Genomic DNA, 24,042 nt, shown 5'->3' on the forward strand with positions numbered 1-24,042 from the left:
GTATATATATGAAATTGCTTCCCTAGCAGTTCAGTCGATAGAGGTGTCCAGTTGTCATTTTCAAGAAGTTTTTTTTTAAATTATTTTTTAAAGGTCATTCCTTTTTAAAGTGCTTCAAAGCTAACTGTAAAGTCAGTATCATCCAAGGTAAAGGTAAAGGGACCCCTGACCATTAGGTCCAGTTGTGGCTGACTCTGGGGTTGTGGCGCTCATCTCGCTTTATTGGCCAAGGGAGCCGGCGTACAGCTTCCAGGTCATGTGGCCAGCATGACTAAGCCGCTTCTGGTGAACCAGAGCAGTGCACAGAAATGCCATTTACCTTCCCGCCTGAGTGGTACCTATTTATCTACTTGCACTGTGTGCTTCCGAACTGCTAGGTTGGCAGAAGCAGGGACCGAGCAACGGGAGTTCACCCTGTCGTGGGGAATTGAACCACCGACCTTCTGATCAGCAAGCCCTAGGCTCTGTGGTTTAACCCACAGCGCCCCCCACATCCAAGGGTACTTTGAATAGGACTGGAAAGCTGAAGAAATTAACTGGCTAATTAAGGACAGAGCTGGCCCCATCATGACACAGAGGGAAGTGGCCACCTCATATGACAGATGCTGCGGTGGGGCAGTGGCAGCAACCTCCTGGCCATTCTTCCCTGGCCCCACACCCCTCTGCCAACTGGACTTCTGAGATGCCCCGGCTAGCTCTTTTCTGTTATAAGAAGAGAGCTTGTAGGTATTAAGGGTTGTTGTGCTCAGAGATCCTGCTTGAAGGCTTCCCATGGGCTTCTGGTTGGCCACTGTGAGAACAGGACGCTAGATGAGATGGGCCATTAGCCAGATCCAGTAGGCTCTTCTTATGGGTGGAGATTCCATGATTAAGGAAGTGATGTAAGCACAATAGTCCAATGGGAGAGGCATAGGAGAGAGATCCTGATGGTTTCCACTCTGCTTCTTTCTCCTTCTGCATGTCAGAATAAAAGTCATACAATATGTGAAATCACACCTTACTCCAGAAAAAGCGATGTGTTTCAGGTGTAGCAGGAAAGAGCATAGAACCCGAGTGTCTGAAAGGGGTCTGCAGGCAGTGTTTACACACTGTAAATGGTAACTGCCATTTGCTTTTGCTCTTACCCTCTTACTCCATTTATGTCCTTATTCCATCCAGAGAACAGCACTGAAGGTAAACTAGTCCAACCAGGGGAAATTTACACATATCGTTGGACTGTACTCGACACAGATGAACCCACAAGCGAAGATCCTCAGTGTCTCACCAGATTTTATCATAGTGCTGTTGATATAACAAGGGATATCGCCTCAGGACTTATTGGACCACTTCTGGTTTGCAAACGCAAGGCACTCGATGTGAAGGGAACACAGGTAAGGTACTGTCAAGTATTGCAAACTGAGAGAGAAAAGATGGTGGCCGTAACACTGCTATCTCAAGGTTCTGAGGCACTGTGCCTCCAAGGGCTCATCCACACTTTGCTTGTTCTGTTCCTGGAAAGCCTGGTTCTGAGAGGTTTTCTGGTTGTCCCTGACTTGGGTGTGAGTGGGAAACAGGATTTTGAACCAGATAGTTTTATCCAGCAGAGCTGCTCTTAGGCTCTTGGGGCCAGACAAGTTGTGAATGCATATTTTAGTCATGTAAACAGCACCCATGAAGAAGCATGAGCAGCCACAGGACCATGCTGGGGGTGTATGGAGATGGAACAAAATCCCCTCTCCAAGCTACTATTTGCATTTCAAAGAAGTCTCATGCAAAATGCCTGGACGAAAATATTTTTGCCTGGCATTGGAATGAATGTTTTGGTGCCACATTACCTCCTATGGACCAGGGCATTAGATATATGGATTGCCATAGATCAGAAGACTCCCTCGTTGCCACCAGCCTTATTTCATATGGTGGAGGAATCCAGAAGAAGGTCTCAGATGATGACTGTAGTGCTTGGGCAGAGTAATGTAATACTTTTTTTATAGATAAGCACCAACCCTTGGATTGTGCCTGGAAAAAGATTGGTTGGTAGCCAGTATGGTTCTTTAAATACTAGCAAGATGCATCCTGCATAACCAGATCCATTTGGCACAAAACTTAGCCCAGTGGCCTGCTTACTAGCAGAGGTTTCAAAGGTTATAAGGGCATAGATAACAGTGGCCAGGCTACCTAGAAAGGTGCCGTAACCTGAGCTAATGAAAGGCACTTTATGCCATAGAAACCACTGAATCCAGCAGAACTCTCAAACAATGAACCTGGATCTTCAAGAGGAATTTGACCCCATTCAGACCAGGTTGAACCCTACCTCCCTGGTCGGATGAACAATTTATCTGGAATGAGTTTTAGTTTATTTGTGCTCTACCACTCCATTACTGAACCCAAATACTGGTTTCATTGAATCTGATCAATAGTCAAAGTAGGGCTGAGTGTCTTCTAGCGAAGGGAAGAAATTGATTAGGTTTGCATTTTAATGGGAAACTATCAAGTTTGCCCTTCCTGAATCAATATATGAAATGAAACACAGCTCTTCTTCAAAATTTGCACTTCTTCAAATTATACCATGCAGCTCTCCAACCAAAAAAGGGGTACAAAAATGTATATATTAGTGAAAACAAAGCTAAAATGCATTCTGTTACACTTGGAAAAATACTTATGCTAGGCTAAATTGCATACAAATGTGCATATTAGGAGAAATATGCACAAAATGCCTATGAATTTTCATGCAAATATATGCAGAAATGGGACAAACCAAACTAAAGATTGGAAAGGTGAGAAACTGAGAGAAATAAAAATTGACTGATTAATTCATCTCTTACATTATGAATATACACTGATAACATCTGCCTCTCTGAATGACTTGTCTAAGCAACTTAATGTAGATATTAAATAGTACAGGAGACCATGCCACTGGACTGATCATCCAGGTAGGAAAGGAATCACCATAATTGTCTAGAATTCCTAGACATCCTGTCCAGGTTTGAGATTCAATGTTTTATAAGTCAGAATGAAGTGCAGAGGGCTCTGGTATGTGATCAGAAATGATGGCATGTCTTAATGCTTTCCAGAATAAGGCTGACGACGAGCAGCAATCACTCTTTGCCGTCTTTGATGAAAACAAGAGCTGGTATTTGGAGGACAATATCAAGAGATTCTGCAGCAATCCCTCCACTGTTAAGAGAGATGACCCCAGATTTTACAAGTCCAATGTCATGCACAGTGAGTAGAAACCTGACCCAGCATTTCACTAAGCATGTGAGAGCTCCACTTCAGTAGTGTGAAATAAAATTATGTGGGTGTTTTTTTGTTTTGTTTTTAATGGAAGAATAGCATGCTGTTTCCATAATTATTGACTGCTTGATGGCATTCACTACACTACACCAATTCAATGCTACAAGTTACATAGAAATAAAGTGATAGACTAAGGCGGCAAAATTCAACATTGTACCACTTGAGAAGAGGGATCATATTGTTTTGAGCTTGTCATCGGATTGCTTTGATCAAATGTCTGGGGCAGGGCCAGCCCGGGACTTTCTGCCACAATCTGCAGCCTCTGTCACATGCAGTTCTATTTTTAACAAACTATGTTAATTATAAATGTTTACACTACAAATGAACAATCATATTTTTGAATGCTTGCCCCATGTAAAAAAAAGCTCCCTGCATGAAGTAACTTAACCCAAGTTAATGTAATCTTCCCCTTGATGAGTTAGTTATTAGATGCAGGGAGCTTTTTTATGCCTGAGAACATTAAACAAAATACAATTAAATGATAAGATCTTCCCATGCAGTCAAAAGTGGTAGAGCCCAAATTTCTGCTATGTCATCATGTGTAACATGTAGAACAGTTCCTACAGGTGTCTGTTTCATTCCTGTTATAATGTCCATCAGATTTGGAAATTTGATATGCTCCTGGTAAAGCTATATATTCTTTGTTATATTGTTGTTGTCGTTTTTATTTTAGCTATCAATGGCTATGCATCTGATAGAACAGATATCCTTGGATTTTGTCAGGCTAATATTATTAAATGGCACCTCACCAGTGTTGGCACACAGGATGAGATAGTGCCGGTGCATCTTTCTGGCCATACTTTCCTGAACAGAGGAAAACATCAAGATATCTTACATCTTTTCCCAATGAGTGGTGAATCAGCTACAGTGACCATGGACAACGTCGGTTAGTAGCAACCTATAAATCCTGTTCTTACAGTGGCCAATCAGATGCCCATGGGAGACTCGTAAACAGAAGCTGAGCACAGCAGCACTCTCCCCGCCTGCTGTTTCCAGGAATTCGTATTATTCAGATTGTTTCCCTTTTCTTTAGAGTGATAGTCTCCTTTCCCCAAGAGTGGCATTCTCCCTGACATTAGTGAAGCTATTGGGAGTGAAACAAAACCACAAAATCCCCCAAAGGCCTCATCCACCCACCTTTCTGCCTCTCTCAGATTTTCCAGGTCAGCCACCTTGGCCTCAAAGGAACAAAATTGTTCCCAGAGAGCCAGGAGCTCATTGGACCAAGGACACTTCCACCCCTGCTGGCTTTCTACCTGCCTAACTGTTTTGTAGTTTACTGAGTTACTTTATTAGAAACTTACATTTTGTTTGGGTCAAGGAGACAAGGGGCAGCGTAGTGTGCCCTGGGTTTCTTACTTTGCTGCTGAACTCGCTTAGCTGTTGTAACACAAAGCCTTGATACTTTATTAGATGGGCCTCTCTGTAGCTCAGGACTTGTAGTTCAACAAAATTTGGAGGTCCACAGGTTCCTCATCCCTGTCTTGGTGGGAGACAACATATTGCAAAAAATAAAATAAAATTATTTGTAATAGAGTTCTCTGGTTCTGCAATATTGTAATGAGATTAAGGTTTGGTGTGAATCCTTTACCACCATTTGTGAGCCACAGAATTTACATTCAGGTGTCTGAGAAAGGCAAACTGTAACTGTACAAGTAGTATGAATAATGCACATTATTCTGAATTTGCAGGAACCTGGCTTTTATCATCATGGGGTTCCCATGAGATGAGCAATGGAATGAGACTTCGGTTTAGAGATGCCACTTGTGATGATGTTGATTACACAGAAAGTTATGATGACGCTTCAGATTATGCACTGGTCACATTTTCATCTGAGAAAAGTGACGCAGCAGCACTAAAAGAGGAGAAAGCGGACAGAAGCATGATAAATGAAAATGTCCTTGATAACTATGATGATCAAACTGAAGATGACTTAGAACAAGATATGTATGCTTTGATGCTTGGACTTCGATCACGTCGTAATGGATCGATTGCTGAAGAAGAAGAAAAGCTGAATATCACTGCTCTTGCCATACAAGAAGAAATTGACAGCACCCGCAATAAGACTGATGGTAATGTAACTGTGAACTCACATCTGGTGTTCACAAATAACAGTGATACTTCACATGGTGATAAAGTGTTGGAAAGTCCAAGCAGTGCTTTGAATACAGCTGCACTTGACTCCCTCCATCCTAATTACACATCTTTGGCAAACGATACTTTGATTTCAGATATTGCTGCAGTGGTTAGAAACTGGTCCTCTGAACAAGGCAAAAGTAACTGTACTTCGCGTGGTGATGACGTGCTGAAAAGTCCAAGGACTGCTCCGAATACAGCTGCACTTGACTCTCTCCATCCTAATTACACGTCTTTGGCAAACGATACTTTGATTTCAGATATTGCTGCAGTGGTTAGAAACTGGTCCTCTGAACAAGGCAAAAGTAACCGTACTTCGCGTGGTGATGACGTGCTGAAAAGTCCAAGGACTGCTCCGAATACAGCTGCACTTGACTCTCTCCATCCTAATTACACGTCTTTGGCAAACGATACTTTGATTTCAGATATTGCTGCAGTGGTTAGAAACTGGTCCTCTGAACAAGGCAAAAGTAACCGTACTTCGCGTGGTGATGACGTGCTGAAAAGTCCAAGGACTGCTCCGAATACAGCTGCACTTGACTCTCTCCATCCTAATTACACGTCTTTGGCAAACGATACTTTGATTTCAGATATTGCTGCAGTGGTTAGAAACCTGTCATCTGAACAAGAAAAAAGTAACCCTACTTCGCATGGACCTTCTACAGAGAAGGAGCAAGAAGATAACGAAGGTGAAAAGGATACACGACATGAAAAGAGGGAAAGGCAAGGTCTAACAGAGGCAATATTATTTGCCCTTAAAGAGATGCATGCCCTGCTGTTTCATGTACAACAAAAAAGAAATCTTTCTGCTATAGACAACACCACTTCAGATACTCCATTTCTTCCCATTCCCAGTGCAGAAACTGCTTCCAGCATAGATACTAGTCACCTTTCACATTATCTTTATGATTATGAGGATGAAGAGGAAACAAATACTGAGTTTTCCATGCTTTCAACAAATTTACCTTTGGCTGTAGCAGAGGCAGTGGAAAACAGTGGTTCTGAACAAGAGTTGTTGGAAGATCAACAATATGATGATTTGACTTCTGATGGTATGTTAGACAGCTTTGCTTCTACTCCCATCCCAAAGCCCACAGAGAATTTGAAGGAGTCACCTCAGCAAAGGCCAAAGTGTCCTCCCAAAAAGACGGCTTCTGAATGGAATATTGTTTCTGAGAAGGTGATTTATGATACAGAAGCAGATCTCACCAAACCTGTTGACAATAAACTACAGAACAGCTCCAGAAATGTCACCTTGTATCTAGAAAATACCATGTTCCCTAGCAAGAGAAAGCAGGAGACATACAAAGCTGACTCCCAGCTTGAGTTAGGCCAATTAGAAATGAATAACAATAACAAGCAGGAAGCCCTGAATGACAAGAGAAAGGAGAATTGTACCGTCAGTACACCTGGAACTTTCCAGAAGGCTCGGCGAAAGAAAAGGAAGCCAAGAGTCTTAGCACCGAGAACTTCCAAACCTCTAATGTCACCTAGAGGATTTGGCAGCAACCAAGCCTCCATTGAACGTAACCAGACCATGCTGCCAAATGAGGTGTATGATACTTTGACACCAAAAGAGGATAAACCAGAGGTCAAATTAGGTTTTATAGGCGATGATGGGGAATATATGGAATATGACATAGACAGCACAGTCTATGACGACAGCCTCAGTGGCTCTTATGAGTATGAGACAGTACACTATCACAACCCGTATGTAAGAGACCCCCGACTTGACAGTTATACAGCACGTAACCCAGATGACATAGCTAAGCGTTACCTCCGGACTATGAACAATGCAAACATAAGGAGATACTACATTGCAACCGAAGAGGTTCTCTGGGATTATGCGGGACCAAGAAAAAGGTTTGGATGAATTATTTCTCTCTGACCCAATTCCATCTTCAGTGCAACGCGCTAAGCAGTGCAATCCTATACATGTCTACTCAGATGCAAATCCCCCCTCGGTAATTGTGTTTAGAATTGCAGCTTAAAACCTTTTAGAATATGTTAGTCTTTATTAATCAGCTGTTTTTATTTATTTTAAATAAATAAATAAGGCCATTTGTTTCTGGGCAAATGGTTGCCCAAAGTGGCTTACGGTACAAAGCAACAAATGATGAAAGGAACAAAAAATAATATAACCGTAAAGCAGCAACTCATCAACAGTCCACGCACACTCCATCAGGACTGATCGATTTTGGGTACTTCTTGATCATCAGAATCAGGTGGTTAAGCCCACAAATCTAGGAAACTATTCTTTTTTAATTTATTCATTAGGGGATAATGGGTTGTACCACTTTGTCATGCGTAGAGTTCCGCTCATGCAAGGGGACTTCCCCTTCTTGCTCCCTATATGTCCTCAAAATCTGTTCAGGATGGTCCCTCTAGAGCAGATTTTGAGGGTGCATGAGGGGCTGCAGGGAGAGGAGGGGAAAGATTCATTGCACAAGCAGAAGTATGTTGCAGAAGCAGAACAGCAACACTGGGCACAATCCAGTCTCTTTATTTTCTTTCTTTAAAGCACAAGATACGTCTGTGGGGCTGTTTCAGGAAGTAGACTGAGCGCCTCTAAGCAGACGAGCAAATGCAACCATGTTTGCTTAGTTATATTAAATCAGTTAATGTTTAATATTTTTATCCCTCTCTGCTGTTTATAGAACATTTCACCTCCAAAATGTACAATGCAGTTAAAAACAAAAACGTCATGTCACTTAGGAAAAATGTTCATGTAAGCCACGCTATCTTAAAAAAAAAACAGCAATCAAGTTAAAAACAGCAGCAGTACTCATTCAAAGAAACATGATTTTTAGTTTCTGCCTACAACGGCAACAAAGAAGGAGTTGGGTAAATCTCATCCTCTCTATACAGAAGGGCCCTGTGAGCTACAATTCTCAAAGTTCCCTAGGAATAGGAATTGACTGTTAAACCAATCTGACAATTATAGCTCTGTGAGAGGAATATGTTCACCTAACAATGCTCAGCATTCTTAACAAACTACAGTTCCCATGATTCTTTGGGGAAGCCATGACTGTTTAAAGTGGTGTGATAGAGCTTTAAATGTACAGAGCAGATTGGGCCAGAGTCACAGAGGCGATATAGATGCACTTTTGCTTTGGTTCTGCAGTAGCTTCACCATTTCTCAGTCTCCAAGTGTCTCTCAAGTCTCCAAAATTTACCAACAAAAAAGTTATTGTTTATTGACAGTCTTCTCATCTCAATCCTTCCATGTCCTCAGTACAGTGAAAAGTGGCTCAGCCAGGACAGGGTACAAAAAAGTGATTTTCCGAAGTTATCAAGACGATACTTTTAGGACACCCGAAGCTGCAGGCGAATATGAGGAACACCTTGGCATCCTGGGTCCTGTCATTAGAGCTGAGGTGGATGATGTCATCCAAGTAAGTTCATGTTCCCAGTCTTTGAATAATTGAGGGCATTTTTTCCCCTTTTTAATAACTTCAAAATAAAAAAATGGATTTCATTTTGGTTAGGGTGTGTTAAAATAAATTTTAAAATTCCCTAAAAGACCATGTGTCTTCTTGTGGCTGAGTTCAGGAAGGGGCATTACTAATGAAAATAGAAGCATAAATATATACAGTGGTACCTTGGGTTAAGTACATAATTCGTTCCAGAGGTCCGTTCTTAACCTGAAACTGTTCTTAACCTGAAGCACCACTTTAGCTAATGGGGTCTCCTGCTGCTGCTGCTGCACAATTTCTGTTCTCATCCTGAAGCAAAGTTCTTAACTCGAGGTACTATTTCTGGGTTAGCAGAGTCTGCAACCTGAAACGTATGTAACCTGAAGCGTATGTAACCCGAGGTACCACTGTATAACAAATCTGAATCCTTTTGAATGCAGCCTGAACAATACTCACCAATGTGCTCTGAATGCAACAATATTGCATGAACTTCTTATAGCATGGGGGGGGGGGAATATGTGATATGCCTCCCAGATTTTGTTTGACTTCCATCAGCCCCAGTCAGTATGGCCAGTAGTCAGGGATGAATGGCTTTTGAAGTCCAGCCATATCTGGAGGACCACAGGTTCCTTCTCCCTGCTGTAGTCCATTTACATGCATAACACATAAGGGTTTCTTAGTCTTACTTCTATGAGATTTTCTACTGCAGAAAGCAAAGGTGAAGTGAGTTTCCTTTCCTTCTCATTACCCCCAACTCTTGAAAGTGTGAAACGTGATTGAAGGAAACTTCCACCAACAGCAATGAAATGCATGCACTACAAACTGACCTGCAACAAAATGCAGCAGTGTAATTTGTATTTTAGATATATGCTGCCATTTTTAAATCAAAACCGATAGCAAAATGATTCAAATCAGCCAGCCATGTCTTCTTTCAGGGTTCCATTCTCTCCTCCCAGTTTTCCATTTCCCTCCAACAGACACTTAGCATTCAGTGGCTACAGAACATGTCCAGTCCTCATTGGATTGGTGGCATTTTTTGTGTGTGTGTGTGGGGGGGTCCCTCCTAGATTCTTTTCTAATTTTTTTTTTTAACTTCAGCAAGCTTCAAGACTTACCTCCAAGCCTGCTGATATTCTTTGGTGTGGATTTTGACTACATGAGTATCAACGCTTGGAGAACTGAGCTTGTTAAGAATACATAGAGTAGTACTAATTTATGTGTGCCGTACATGGGAGCAGAAATGCATAGCAAATCTAAATTCCAGGTAGGGCTATGAATGGCTCCTTTCTGAAATTCTGAAGAGCTACTGCCAGGTAGTGAAGACAATACTGAGCTAGATGGATCAATGGTCTGACTCTCTACAATGCAGCTTGTATTATTCCTAAACAGCTTGGTTACAGTCAGAAGACAGGTAGCTACAACCATTTATAATTAAACCATTGCATATGCCCAGCTTGTACAGACAGACAGCTGTGCACAAGAAGTACATCCCAAGACAGATTTTCATTCACAACCTGTCTATAGTTTCAAAGAAATTTTCCCATGGGAGCGGAGTTCTAGATGTGACTTGATGTAGTCTCAAAAATCTGAACGCAGGATAACTCCACAAAGCTTTAAGTTTTTGAAAGGGAGGTTTTCCACTTTCATAACTGCTAATCGCTGTCTGTTCAACCAGGCAGAGGGCCTGCTTGGTAGTGGTGCCCACCCTGTGGAACACCCTCCCATCAGATGTCAAGGAAATACAGTCGTCCCTTTGGATCTCGAACGCCTTGGTACTTGGACATTTTGGCTTCTGGATGCCGCAAACCCAGAAGTGAGTGTTCAAGTCTGCAAATGTTCTTTGGAACCCGAACGTCCAGCACGGCTTCCGTGGCTTCTGATTGGCTGCAGGAACTTCCTGCAGCCAATCTGAAGCCGCACTTTGATTTCCTAACCTTTTGGAAGTCGAAGGGACTTCCGGAACAGATTCTGTTCGACTTCCAAGGTACGACTGTAAACAACTACCTGACTTTTAGGAGACACCTGAAAGCAACCCTGTTTTGGTAAGTTTTTAATGTTTGACATTTTATCGCTTTATGATGATGATGATGTTGGGAGCTGCCCATATGGGCAGGGTGTAAATAAATTATTATTATTATTATTATTATTATTATTATTATTATTATTATTATAGATTCACTTTAAAAATCTGGCCTCCAGGCCATATTCTCTCCATGCCCATGGGCTTTATTATGAAAAGTCTTCTGAGGGTAGAAGCTATGATGACCAGTCTCCAAAATGGTTTAAAGAGGATGACACAATCCTGCCAAATGGCACCTATACTTACGTCTGGCATGTGACCCAACGGTCAGGACCTCCAGAAGGTCAGAGAACATGTCGATCCTGGGCCTACTACTCTGCTGTAAACCCGGTAAGGCAATCTAATACAGAAAGTTTTTGTTTTTGTTTTGAAGCAGTAATACTTCTGTGAAATCCTCTGAGTGAAAAGGGAAATGAATTCTTTCAACAGTAGTGAAGAACATGTTGGCTAATTTGGCTTCCAAATTTGTATGCCTTTTTTCCCCAGATATATCTTGGATTTGACATTCCCTGTGTATTAAATGGGTGTGTGTGGAAATGACCATGTTATAACATTCATGAATTACTAATATGATTTAATTTATTATCTGCCTTTCACAAGCTGGTCCCAGGACAGGTTACAGCAATTTAAAATTCAGGATTTAAACAGTTTAAATTTATTACATATTAATATATCTGCATCAGAATGAAGTGAACTGATGCTTTCAAATAAACTACAAGAGCAGCAATTCATTTACCTGAGAAACTAATTTTGGAACCTCTTTCCTGTCTTGTTTTGTAGGAAAAAGATATTCACTCTGGCTTGATTGGGCCAGTCTTGATCTGTCAAAAAGGAATGCTTGACAAGTATAGCAAGCCAAAGGACATGAGAGAATTTGTTCTGCTTTTTATGGTCTTTGATGAGGAGAAAAGCTGGTACTTCAATAAATATAAAAGAAAGACTCATGCTGAGAGAATTTCCGGAGCAAAAAGGCACCATAAATTTCCTGGTATAGATGTTTTCCTTTGACTACTATAAGATCCCTAGTGATGACGAATAATAACTATGACTATATTGAAGAAAAATGATAGTGATGTTTTCTGAATGTTAACATTTTACAGGCACAAAACACTTGCATGAGATTTTTTCTCTCTCTGTTGTCACCCATGTTCCTGATAAGAGTTCAAATATAGTAGATTTACAATCAGAGGTCTCAAATTGTTTTCGCACAACCAGTCCTGCTATTGACTATTCCCTTGCACTAATATCAAACTCATCTGATCTTATTTTGCTTCAAATATTTTCCTGTTTCATTCCAAGGCCCCCCTCTTGATACATGTTAATGTATTCTGTTAATATTTTGTTAACAGAGAAATATAATTAACCTCCATCATAATAAAGAGCCGGTTTTCTCTTTATTCTTCAAACTTAACACTGCATCCTTACTCTCCCTTTCAAATTGAATTATTCTATTTAAATAAAGTTTAACTAGAAAGGCAGAGATATTCCTTAAGGCCATTGTTTATCCCATCAGTGGGCACTAATGAGCAAAAGTTAAAAAGTTTTAAGCCACTTGGATTTGAGCTTATATTTAACTCCTTTCCATTGAAACTGGAAGGGCTTGAGGTATTTAGTGCCGACTGGATTACATCCATTTTAATTTTCCACATCCAACCTGACATTTGTAAAACTAACTTTCGCTAAAGCCCTTGAAAATCACAGGTGGCAAGGAGCACAGTTCCTGGGTGCATTATTTGAAGGTGATGCCTCCATTGAGAAAACAGGGACCAACTATGTGTTGTAGTTCTGTGATTAGAACTTCCAACGTAATTGTTGTCTTGTAAAACCAGCCAGTTGGCGTGTCCCAGTTTGGATGGTTGTGCCTGTAAATCTTCATTTGCTACTAGCAACTTCAGGTGGTGGTGGTGGGGACTATTAGAGGCTTCTGCAGCTTCAGAGAAAGAGGTGAAACAGGACGTGCCGCCCCTGGTGACAGCAAAAAACAAATTACCCAATGTTGCCACAAGACCATTAGATTTCCAGGTTACTACTGTATTCTATGATGATACTATCTTAATTAAACCACGGAGCTGAAATATTCTTCTATGTCAAGGCTTTGAAGAACTAAGTAGTTATAGAAATTGCAGTTATGCATCTCAATGTTTTTTAAAAAAACAACAACCACAGAAGGATATGTATGCTGTTTCTTAATCTCTGATCACATGTTCTTTTTTGTTCCAGCTATTAATGGGGTTTCGTACCACCTTCAGGGGTTGCAGATGTTTAAGGATGAGAAGGTCCACTGGCATTTGATAAACATGGGTGGGCCAAAAGACATTCATGTTGTTAATTTCCACGGTCAGACATTCACAGAACAGGGAAGGGAAGATCATCAGCTTGGTGTCTACCCTCTTCTTCCTGGTAAATATAATCAGATGGATCCGTATATTGTTGTCAGAAAATTAAATTTTTTATCAGAAATCCTAACGTATGCAGTGAAAATATAGCATGAGAATACATAGCCGGCAGTCTAAAGCTGAATACAGTGGTACCTTGGGTTACATACGCTTCAGGCTACAGACTCCGCTAACCCAGAAATAGTACCTCGGGTTAAGAACTTTGCTTCAGGATGAAAACAGAAATGGTGTTCTGGGGGCACGGCAGCAGCAGGAGGCCCCATTAGCTAAAGTGGTGCTTCAGGTTAAGAACAGTTTCAGGTTAAGAACGGACCTCCGGAACAAATTAAGTACTTAACCCGAGGTACCACTGTATCACTTAACCAAGAGCAACCAAAAAAACTAGATGTTTGTGAAAGTTCAGGAATCTTGCACCTGGTGTCTAATTCCTGTTAGTGCAGAATCATAAAAAACAGAGTAGGCTTTGGTTTAATATGATGCTGCTCTACTCATCTTCTGACCACATTTGCAGTTTAGGCATGCTTAACAAAAATGTGCATGCATTTCCTTTCTGCTTTTAAGGTTCATTTGGTACTGTTGAAATGAAACCGTCAGGAGCTGGCACATGGCTTTTAAAAACAGAAGTCGGTGAATATCAGGAAGCAGGAATGCAAGCCTCCTTTACTGTTATAGATACAGGTAACAGAGTTTAACCATATTGAATCTCACAAAACAAGGCACATAAGTGTCTTTGCATGGTTAGGAAGCAGTGTGTGTGCAGTGGGACTTCAAGCTATTGCTAGTAAATTCGCATTGTGTTTTTTCCAATACAGTACTGGTCCAGCTGTTAGTATCTAGCATGTTCTCTCCCTCCTGGTCAATCGTTCGGGAGCTTCAAAAGCTTTCTTCAGCCCAAACATCAAAGAGACTGATACCAAGAAGCATCAGCACACTTACGATCCTGCAGAGTATTTGCAGTTTGCATAACAGAACTCAGTAGCACAGCATTTTGGCTAATCTACGTTTATTTACATATAATACTCTCGGAGCATTCTGACTTAGCTCCTTACTCTTTCTCATCAGACAGCAAAAAGAGAAAGAACAAAGGACAATAGTCCCACTTCACGGAACACAGTAATATCAAAACATCCTGTCTCCGTCACTTCCCACACTGTGGAATGAAAACACACACCGTCATGTGATAGACAACAATCCCATGACTGCAAACACGGAGCAAGAATCCTAACAACTTAGAGTAGATGCACTGAAATTAATCAAGATGGCTTACTCAGGTCTATTAATTTCAGTGAATCTATTTTGACGAAAACTTTGTTGGATGCAACCCATTGTCATTGGGACAGGCCCTGATTGGTGGGTACTGGCAGAGTTTCCAGGGATGCTGGGATCATGTCTGCCATTTTTATGCTTTTTTTTTTTTAGGTCTGGCTGTGTATTTTTCCCTTCCCATCCTAGACTAAGTACACACAAGATGTATCAATGGTGCATCTCCATCTCACCCCCAGGTGTAACCTAGGGTATAGGATTGCTCTGCCTAGCACCAGAATTTAGGTAGGGCTAATGTGTTTGATCCCTCTCAATAGGATGCAAGCTGCCCATGGGTCTAGCAAGTGGCATTATAAAAGACTCACAGATCAGTGCTTCGAACTACATAGGTAAGTTAAATTTCAAAGTGAAGGAATTTAAGTCGTTAAGTTGAATATGTTTTGTCTCTTTGCAGGTGATATACTTTAAATTCTAGCATCTAGCAATGGAACCACTACACAATAGACTACTGCTTTAATGAACACCCACATTCTGTGGTGGCCCAGCATTAACACTTCCATTTTCCCCCATTGTGGTAGACATAAATTATCTTTCATGGTACCAAAATGGCCAGCACAAATGGGTAATATACTAACTAGTAGGCATGCAATATAACATACTGAATATAACGTGTTTGTTTAAATATTTTTATTTACAATATTTATAAATATTACAATATTGTAATCTTTAGAATATTACAACAACAACAACACATTTTTTCCAAATACAAACAATTGTGAATTGTCCTGGCATTTGTACAGACTCTTATGATGTATTATAATTATTATTCTAAAAAAAATCTCCCCATTTTCCCCATATTTGTTAGTTTCTTACCATAGTCCACATGATTAATATATTATATAAATATTTGCCACATATTGCAAAATGAAAATAGATTATGCTTGCCTCTGGCTGCTCTAATTTGACAGGTCGGTTTCTCAGCCGTTCAGTGTGGTTTGTGATCGTGTTTGGTTAGCAAGCAAAGACCTGCTCTATAAATTGGTTCTGAAAATGCCATCTCAACCTACGACTTGCCCTGCTGGTGATGAATTAGCAACAGCAGTTTTTTCATTTGAAATGCATTAGAATGTGTTTGTTTTAGCAAGTTCTAGACCGCTCCTAAGAGGGATGCGGGTGGCGCTGTGGTGTAAACCACTGAGCCTTGGGCTTGCCGATTGGAAGGTTGGCGGTTCAAATCCCCGTAACGGGGTGAGCTCCCGTTGTTCCGTCTCAGCTCCTGCCAACCTAGCAGTTCAAAAGCATGCCAAAAAGTGCAAGTAGATAAACAGGTACCGCTCCGGTGGGAATTTAAATGGCGTTTCCGTGTTCTGCTCTGGCCACATGACCCGGAAAACTGTCTGCGGACAAACGCCAGCTCCCTCGGCCAGTAAAGCAAGATGAGCATCGCAACCCCAGAGTCGTTCGTGACTGGACTTACCTTTCCCTTTGGACTGCTCCTAAGAGGGTTTTTTTAAAAAATTCTCACTCACTATTTTGTTTACAGATTGCCAATGTATTATTGATAATGTTTAGTATCTTGTCCATTCTTATCATGAATGAATCAGTCAATTCAAACGTGTTTCCATCAAAAATGCAAGGAGCATGCAAAAAAGGATAGTAAAGACCTTGGCTGTTTTGTTGGGTTAGAATGTGTTAGTGTATTGTAGTTTGTAATGGGATTCAATAGCTTTTATTTATTGTTAATAATGTAGTTTACAACCACTAAACTGCTTTTTTGAAACAATTGTTCTGAAAACTGGCAACGTTTACGTTTTTCAGTTTCCTTTTGCAATACATTTTCTGTTTGGTCTTACCCAGGATACTGGGAGCCTAAACTGGCAAGATTAAATAATGATGGAAAATACAATGCTTGGAGCGCTGGGAAGAACGAAAGTGAACTTCCCTGGATTCAGGTATGATTTGATCACAGAAACAGTTTTATGAGTATAGATTTGAAGTAACCTGATTTTTAAAAAATGCTGAGTTGAAGGTATGATGGCCTGTGTGGGTAAAAGAACCGAATTTGAATATCCTTTATTAGGCATAGCAAACCACACATTATCAAACAGACACCGTATACAAATTGTGCAAAATACAAGCTCAACATAACAAGGTTTGTCCCAGTCAGATCTTTAACTCCAGAGAAAATCAATTTGCATAAATAATACAATACATCATTACCACATCACCAATCAATTAAGAACCACTAAATCTCTTTATAATGGCCCAGTCTTTCTACATGGACAGCACTCAGAAATTCAGCCACTATTAAAGTAATTTGATCATTCCTGTCTGAGAGCAAGTCCTGAACTGTTGGTAGCATAGTATTGAGCCTGTTGAGTTGTAAGGACTCTAATAATTGTCTTCTGGCATAAATGCCAAAATCACAAGAAAAGAAAATATGCTCCAAAGTATCAGGTTCCTGTTTACTACATTTGCAGAGATGCTCTGATTCTGGGAGAGCTAAATATCTTCCTCTTACTATCATCGAGGGAAACTATCCTCTTACTATCATCGAGGGCTAACATAAACAGCCTGCACAATTCATGATTCTTCAGATTTATCATGTATCCCTTTTGAAAATCTCTACACAAAGGGAGATTTAAATAGAGAGGAGAGCAAGTGCTGTGCTTTGCAACCTCAAGAGTGGAGAGAACACTTTTTTCTGAAAAATTCTTCCTGATAATTTCTCAAGTATCTTTGGGGTCAGAATTTTCAAGGGTCAAAGAACCAATAGACTAGACATCAGAAGGTCCTTAAGCTTTGAACTTCTGGAATAGCCTGATGGATAAAGTTGCAGGCCAAAGAGCATTGTTGTACTTAAAACAGAGTAGGATAAATTTATTAAACATCTCTTGTAACTGCAAAAATGGAAAATGTTCAGAAAAGAGCATGCAACATGATTAAGGAGCTGGAACAACTCCCCTATGAGAAAAGGTGGCAACAATTGGACCTTTTCAGGTTAAATAAAAAGTGGAGTGAGGGGTAGGGCATGACAGAGATCTATAAGATAATGCATGATGTGGAGAATGTGGTGAAATTTTCTCTCATTATACCATAACTCACAGGACTGTCCAATAAAGCTAAATGATGGAAGAATCCGGACAGACCAAATAAATTCTATTTTCATGCAAAGCTAAACTCTGGAATTCACTTTCAGAAAATGTAGAGCTACCACCAACTTGGATGGCTTTATAAGAGGATTAAACAAATGTTCCATCACTACTATCCAGGACATCATGCCTCTGAATACCAGTTCCTAGGAGTCACAAATGTGGGGACCGCTCTCGCATTCCAGTGCTGCTCGTGGGCTTCCTACAGGCATCTGGCTGGCCTGTCAGAACAGGACACTGGACTTTGATGGGCTTATTCTTAAATTTGTGGGGCTCTAAATAAATTCATATTCTTCCATTTGAGACTGTTGGGGTCATATTTGGCTTTTATGAGCTTTGGAAAGCTTATACCTTCCCTCTTCTTTGAAGGTATCAGGGACAGCTTCAATCTGAGATGAGAAGCTGGGTAGTGTGGATTTGTATCAATATAATCTGATGGATTGCCATGTTTGGTGTCAGGCCAAATTGCCTAAAGATGCCTGGCTGGGCCTGTGTGTCTTCTTGACAGTCTTATATGAGTCATCTGGTGGCCCAATAGGTTGTTTGTGATGAGATAACAATCAGTGGGTTAAAAGTTCTTTGGATCTGGGAATAGGGGATTGACCTATAGGCCATGTGATCACGTCTGTAATCTTCTCAACTCTGCAGTTCTGTGTCATCTTTGAAAAAGAAAATATTAAGCCTATTGTAGTGGCTACGAATGTTTTGAAACATCTTTCTAAAGTTCATGGCTGAGACAGAGAGAGATTTGAGGTCCATCTGAGGGCTTGCGTGTGCTTAGGGCAATAGTTAACTTTTTGGCACACTTCTCCTGCTTCATCAGCTAGGGTAGAAAGGTCACTTAATACTGTTTGTTTAAATTCTGAATATCTAGAGAAAGGGCTTTTGTATTGGTGAATAGTACCACTACTGAAAGAACAAAACACAATGCCCCCAGAACTTAGAAGGAAAATATGATTTTAAAGGAAAATATGACCTATCAACAAAAGTGTTGTTTTCTACTTCTGACTTGCTCTCTGTTTACCCCTTGCTACAAAATGGTTTATGGCCTTCAGCAGGTCAGAAGATCTTTGCTGGATCCAGTTATATATTCCAAGCATGCATATGCCAAATGTTTTTCCATTTTTGGTATGGGTTTTTTTGTCCTACCTGAGATTCTTGATTTTACTTATTTCAAGTGCCCCAAATTGCTTAACTCTAAAGTAGGACTATATAACCTTCTAAGGAAATGTACCTTGCTCTTTAAAAGTCTTGTTTTAGCCATCCTAGGCAGGTAGTTTACTGAAGCACTTGTGCAGGTATGGCCAAACTTGGCCCTCCAGATGTTTTGGGACTACAATTCCCACCACCCCTGACCACTGGTCCTGTTAGCTAGGGATGATGGGAGTTGTAGTCCCAAAACATCTGGAGGGCCGAGTTTGGCCATGCCTGCCTAGTGGAACTGCTTTCTGTGGTGGATGTCCTGTATTCTGTATGCACTGATTGGAAATGAAGCAGTGTGACTGCCCCAAAACATTTGCTGGCACAAATAGTATCAAAGGTGGGATTGTGTATGATTTCCCCAATAGCATAATGAGCACCAAGGCTGACGAGGACAGCAGCGGGGAGCTGGTACAAATTACTGGGGCCCAGTGGTCTGGAAGGGGCCCCAGATCCTAACTATCTTGCATATGTTTTTGTCTTTCTCAGTAGCACCATTACAGACAGAAAGAAAAACAATAAAGCTGCATATAATATGAAAAAATGAACATTGAAAAATAAAAATAAACTGGCTGAGTCACAACATACACATAGAACTAGTCATATACCATGGAGTTTTATGTGTGCATGTGCCAAAATCATACTTGTCTTTCTCACAAAGAGGATACCTTTCCAATGAAACTGCACTTATATGGATCTACTGTTTTGCTCCTGTATAGGTGGACCTAGAAAACCAGGTTCTGATCACAGGCATTCAGACCCAAGGAGCCAAGCAGTTAATGCGTTCCTTGTATACAATGGAGTACGTCATTGCCTACAGCAAAGATGGAAGAAAATGGGTTGCTTTTAAAGGGAATCACTTAGGGGCACAGAAGGTGTGTATATTTACTGTACTTGTCCCTGTTTTCCACTTCGGGGAAAAAAAGGCAGCAGGCATTGAAATTTTTGCTCAAGGGATAATAAGAGAGCCAATGTGGTGCAGTTGTTACTGTTAGACTCCTGGACTATGACAAAGGAGCTCAGGGTTCAAATTTCCACTCAGCCTTGAAGCTTACTGGGTGACCTTGGGCCAGTCTTGCCGCCTAATCTACTTTACAATGTTCTGAGGATAGCTTTTTCACCTGCCTTGCTCCACCCTCCAGCCCTGAGAGCCTTTATAAGAGATCTGTTCTGCTACCTGTTCTTTATTGTATTTGGTAAGTGCAGACTGTTAAATTATTATTTGCCGATGTTTAATTTTACTGTTTACTGTTGGATTCTAATGGATTATTTAATATTGCTTTATTTTATATAAATTGTTTATTTTAAAGTTATTGTGACTTTTTGTATAGGATCGGATTGTTACTATTAATGTTTGATATTTTATTATTTTTATGTGTGTTGGAATATGGGTGGGGTAATAATAATAATAATAATTTTATTTTATTTTATTATACAACACCATTGTTAAAATCTCTGCACTGGCTGTGCATCTACTACAGAGTCTGCTTGCTTTAATTTAGGTCTAGAGTACTATAGGAATTGCCTAAACCCTAATATCCCAGCTTGATCACTGAGAACATTTGCAGGAGCACCACTTGAGATTCAAGGCTCATTTGACATCAACACGAAATACCGTAATTTTCGCTCCATAACACGCAGTTTTTTGCTCCTAGAAAGTAAGGGAAAATGCCTGTGCGTGTTACGGAGCAAATGCACTGGATCAGAGCCGTGGCTGCCGTCAGTCAAGCAAAGCGGGAGCCGCTTGCAGGGCTTTGCACGGCTCTAGCTTTGCTTGCTTTACAGCCAGGAGGAGGGGCTCCTTTGCTTGCTTTAAAGTGACCTACTGAGGAGGAGGAGGAGGAGGAGGAGGAGAGAGGAGGAGGAGGAGGGGAGGAGGGAGGGAAGGAGAGCCATGGCAGCAAAGCGCTGGGAGCCATAGCGAGCCAGGAGGAGGCAGGCGGTTAAAAGCCAGCAGGCGCTTTTAAAGTAGCCAGCAACAGCTGCTGCAGCCTCAGCTAGCAAAGGTCCGCGAGCTCTCTAAATGGAGCAATGAGGCTGCAGAGGGACAGCAGGGCACAGGAGGGCTTGGATCAGGAAGGATAAAATTTAAGCAACCAGCAGCAAAAAAAAAGCCAACCTGGAGCTCGGAGCCAGGAGCGCAGTGAAAACCAGGAAGTAAAAGAAAAGGCTGGGGAGGGCACGGGATGAGAGAGAGGAAAACTAGGCAAATCCCCCCCCCTCCCGCTTCTCCGCTGTTTTCAGGCAGGATAGATTTGAGCATTGTCTGGGTCCTAGTGCCCCTACCGCTTTTTTGTGCTCCATTCTATTGCTGCTGGTGGCTGCTTATCACTCAAACTGAACCTGATACCAGTAGCCACCTGTACAAACAAAGTAGAAGGCTGCAAGGAGGAGCGCTTTTACACAGCTAATGGCGAATCCCCTGCAATCCAAATCCTCCTCACCTCCTCAAATCTATTCTGCCTCAAAACAAGGAGCGGAAGGAAAAGGCTGCAAACTGTTAAATGGAAAAAACCCCAGGCACAGGGCAAATACCTTAAGTATACCTTTAAAGCAACAGTGCTCTTTCCCTCCCTCTTCCCCGCTCAGCTCGCAGAAAAACTCCTTCTCCACACACCCCACGCGTGCTCCTTGTCCCTTGAGTGCTTTTCCTTCCCTCCCCACTTAAAACGTGGTTACAAAGCACGGATCCACATGGATCCTCAGGATTTTTGCACTGGGTCACCCCAAACTCACTGTCAGATCACATGTCTGTGGCCACAGCATGAACCACAAAAATCATACATCCACTGTTTCGTTTAGAATATTTTTTTCTTGTTTTCCTCCTCTAAAAACTACGTGCGTGTTATGGTCAGGTGCGTGTTATCGAGCGAAAAATACGGTAGATCCTTTAGTTTGATCAGCCTAGTCCTGTGGAATGCTCTGCCAATAGGGATTCAGCAGGCACCTTTAGTTTCAACCTTTAAATGCTTGTTGACAACTTTTCTGTGCTGCTAGTCTTATGCAGGTAATTAAGAAAAAGTTAGTTGATGGTCTCCGATTTTAAATTTTTACATGTCTTATTGCATATAGGTATTACTGTAAACCACGTTGATTTTTTAAAATAATATAGCAGTATAGAAAGAAATAAAAATTTAAAAATCACAGTGAGACAGAGAACCAAGTATGCCATCTTGAGCTCCTTGAAGGAAAGGTGGGATGTAAACGTAATAATAAATAAATATGAGACTACAACTGCTAAACTTATATGAATACTAGATGCCAGTGCTAAACATATATGATCACATGAAAGTAACCTTTTCCACATGTAGCCCATGAGGATATAAATGTGCATTGACATGTGTATCTCCATTCATATTGTAATTCTCATTCAGTCCCCGCTGAACTGGCTGGGTGCATCTTCTGAAACACATCTCCACCTAGAGAGCCACCATTTATTATGCATGGTTAATTGGAATAAAAATTGGTTCAGGGCTATTATGGTCCATGTTTTTTAGCCTGAGCAATTGTATAGAAATCATGTCCTCCCTTAAAGAGGGCACATGTTGCGGTGAGACCTGGAAACGGATCCCCTGTGTTGTGGGTGGGCAAGATTCGTCAGCCACAACAACCGAGTGGTAGGTCCCTCATAGCTAGGTGCAATCTGGCCAATGGGACGCAGTCCAAACAGTTCTAGGGACCTATTTATTCCCATGCACGTGACCCAGAGCTTCCTCTTTTGGCACGTGCATTCGGAACACCCGCCCACCTCTCCCTACTTTTAGGGCTTTTGCTCTTGACCTTGCTGTGTCGTCGTGTGTTGTCTGTTGTTGGGACAGGGGCACAGCAGGAATTTTCCCCACTTGGCTGATTGGCTGTTGCCATTTGGGTTTTTCCTGCTGCATAGCAAATCATCACAACTTGTAAGGTTGCGGATAGGCTCTGGTTCAGGTGATAGGGATGGGAGAACGCTCTCGCCATCCCTATGTGAAGGGTATTCTGTTAAAGAAATCCAGGGACTCAAATGGTTTGGTCAACCCCTGAAGGGGGTTGTGCCTGTGTCTGAGTCCAGGGGGACACCTGGGTGGCGGACATAGTCCGTTCCCGACTTTTCGCTTATCCAGGTGTTCACCCTTGGCTGACCTATGCTGGAATCCAGGGTCAGCGCTACCTGCATGGCAGGGAGCTAGTCGAACCAGAGCCTATGCAACCACTCACTTTCTGTAATCAATAAAGTTGTGGCCTAAATTTTGCCAAAAACCAAAACTAAAATTTGAGTCAAGTGTGAATTTATTTAGGGGGGGTGGGTTCTGGGTCTGAACAGGCAAATGGGCAGAATCCATGTAAGAAAATATACGTGAGATACTTCACTGGAAGTGCATCCATTAACAAATACCGCAGTTACTTACAGAGCTCTTTTGTTTCCACTAGGTTTTTGAAGGCAATTCAGATGCCCATGGAATAAAAGAAAACCTCATTGACCCTCCTGTTGTTGCTAGGTATATTAGGGTGTATCCAACCAAGTTCTATAACAGGCCTACTCTTCGTATGGAACTCCTGGGTTGTGATACAGAAGGTAAGACCTGGACCCTGCAGCTGAGGCCTTTCTGTGTGTACATCTTTCCTGTAAACCATACTGTTGCTTAGGAGATCTAACCAGGATGTGTCCATATTTTTTATGATAGATTGCTTTATGCCGTTGGGAATTGAAAGTGCGGCTATCAAGAATGTGCAAATTACAGCCTCTTCTTATAAGAAGACTTGGTTGGGTTCATGGGAGCCATCTCTTGCCCGCCTCAATCTCAAAGGGAAGATGAATGCCTGGCAAGCAAAGGTAAAGACGAAAGCTGCAAAATCGAAGCTTCTGCACTTGTTTATTTTTTTTAATAATGTAGAAGTAGAGTAAAAATGAAATAATCAGGGTGGCACACAAGCTAACCATCATATTAAAATAGCATATAAAGATATCAACAGAAAGAGGAAAGAAGTTAGTGCTAGCGCTAGTGAATGAACTCCGTTAAAAAAAACCAAAAACCTGTAGCTTGAAGTCATTGGATCTACTCCAGTGTACACAGGATCAGCAGCTGTAATGCCTGCAGGTGATATCCTTGATTAGTATATACACTTAACCCTGGAATACTGAGCTT

General features: G+C 41.3%; 1 protein-coding gene across 2 annotated transcripts in view; it reads left to right on the plus strand.

Moving 5' to 3' along the window:
• Window positions 1–24,042, plus strand: part of F5 (coagulation factor V) — a 41,070-nt gene that overhangs the window by 14,433 nt on the left and 2,595 nt on the right. For both annotated transcript variants that reach the window (XM_053386134.1, XM_053386135.1), the window contains 14 exons: window positions 1,159–1,370; window positions 3,051–3,201; window positions 3,947–4,159; window positions 4,965–7,272; window positions 8,645–8,804; window positions 10,999–11,235; window positions 11,686–11,893; window positions 13,126–13,305; window positions 13,863–13,979; window positions 14,882–14,953; window positions 16,422–16,516; window positions 19,636–19,791; window positions 23,327–23,471; window positions 23,581–23,729. In XM_053386134.1, coding sequence (XP_053242109.1) covers window positions 1,159–1,370; window positions 3,051–3,201; window positions 3,947–4,159; window positions 4,965–7,272; window positions 8,645–8,804; window positions 10,999–11,235; window positions 11,686–11,893; window positions 13,126–13,305; window positions 13,863–13,979; window positions 14,882–14,953; window positions 16,422–16,516; window positions 19,636–19,791; window positions 23,327–23,471; window positions 23,581–23,729 — 4,403 coding nt within the window. The remainder of the gene's footprint in view (window positions 1–1,158; window positions 1,371–3,050; window positions 3,202–3,946; window positions 4,160–4,964; window positions 7,273–8,644; window positions 8,805–10,998; window positions 11,236–11,685; window positions 11,894–13,125; window positions 13,306–13,862; window positions 13,980–14,881; window positions 14,954–16,421; window positions 16,517–19,635; window positions 19,792–23,326; window positions 23,472–23,580; window positions 23,730–24,042) is intronic.

Source organism: Podarcis raffonei, chromosome 4 (genome assembly GCF_027172205.1).
Source record: "Podarcis raffonei isolate rPodRaf1 chromosome 4, rPodRaf1.pri, whole genome shotgun sequence".
NCBI classification, from domain to species: domain Eukaryota; kingdom Metazoa; phylum Chordata; class Lepidosauria; order Squamata; family Lacertidae; genus Podarcis; species Podarcis raffonei.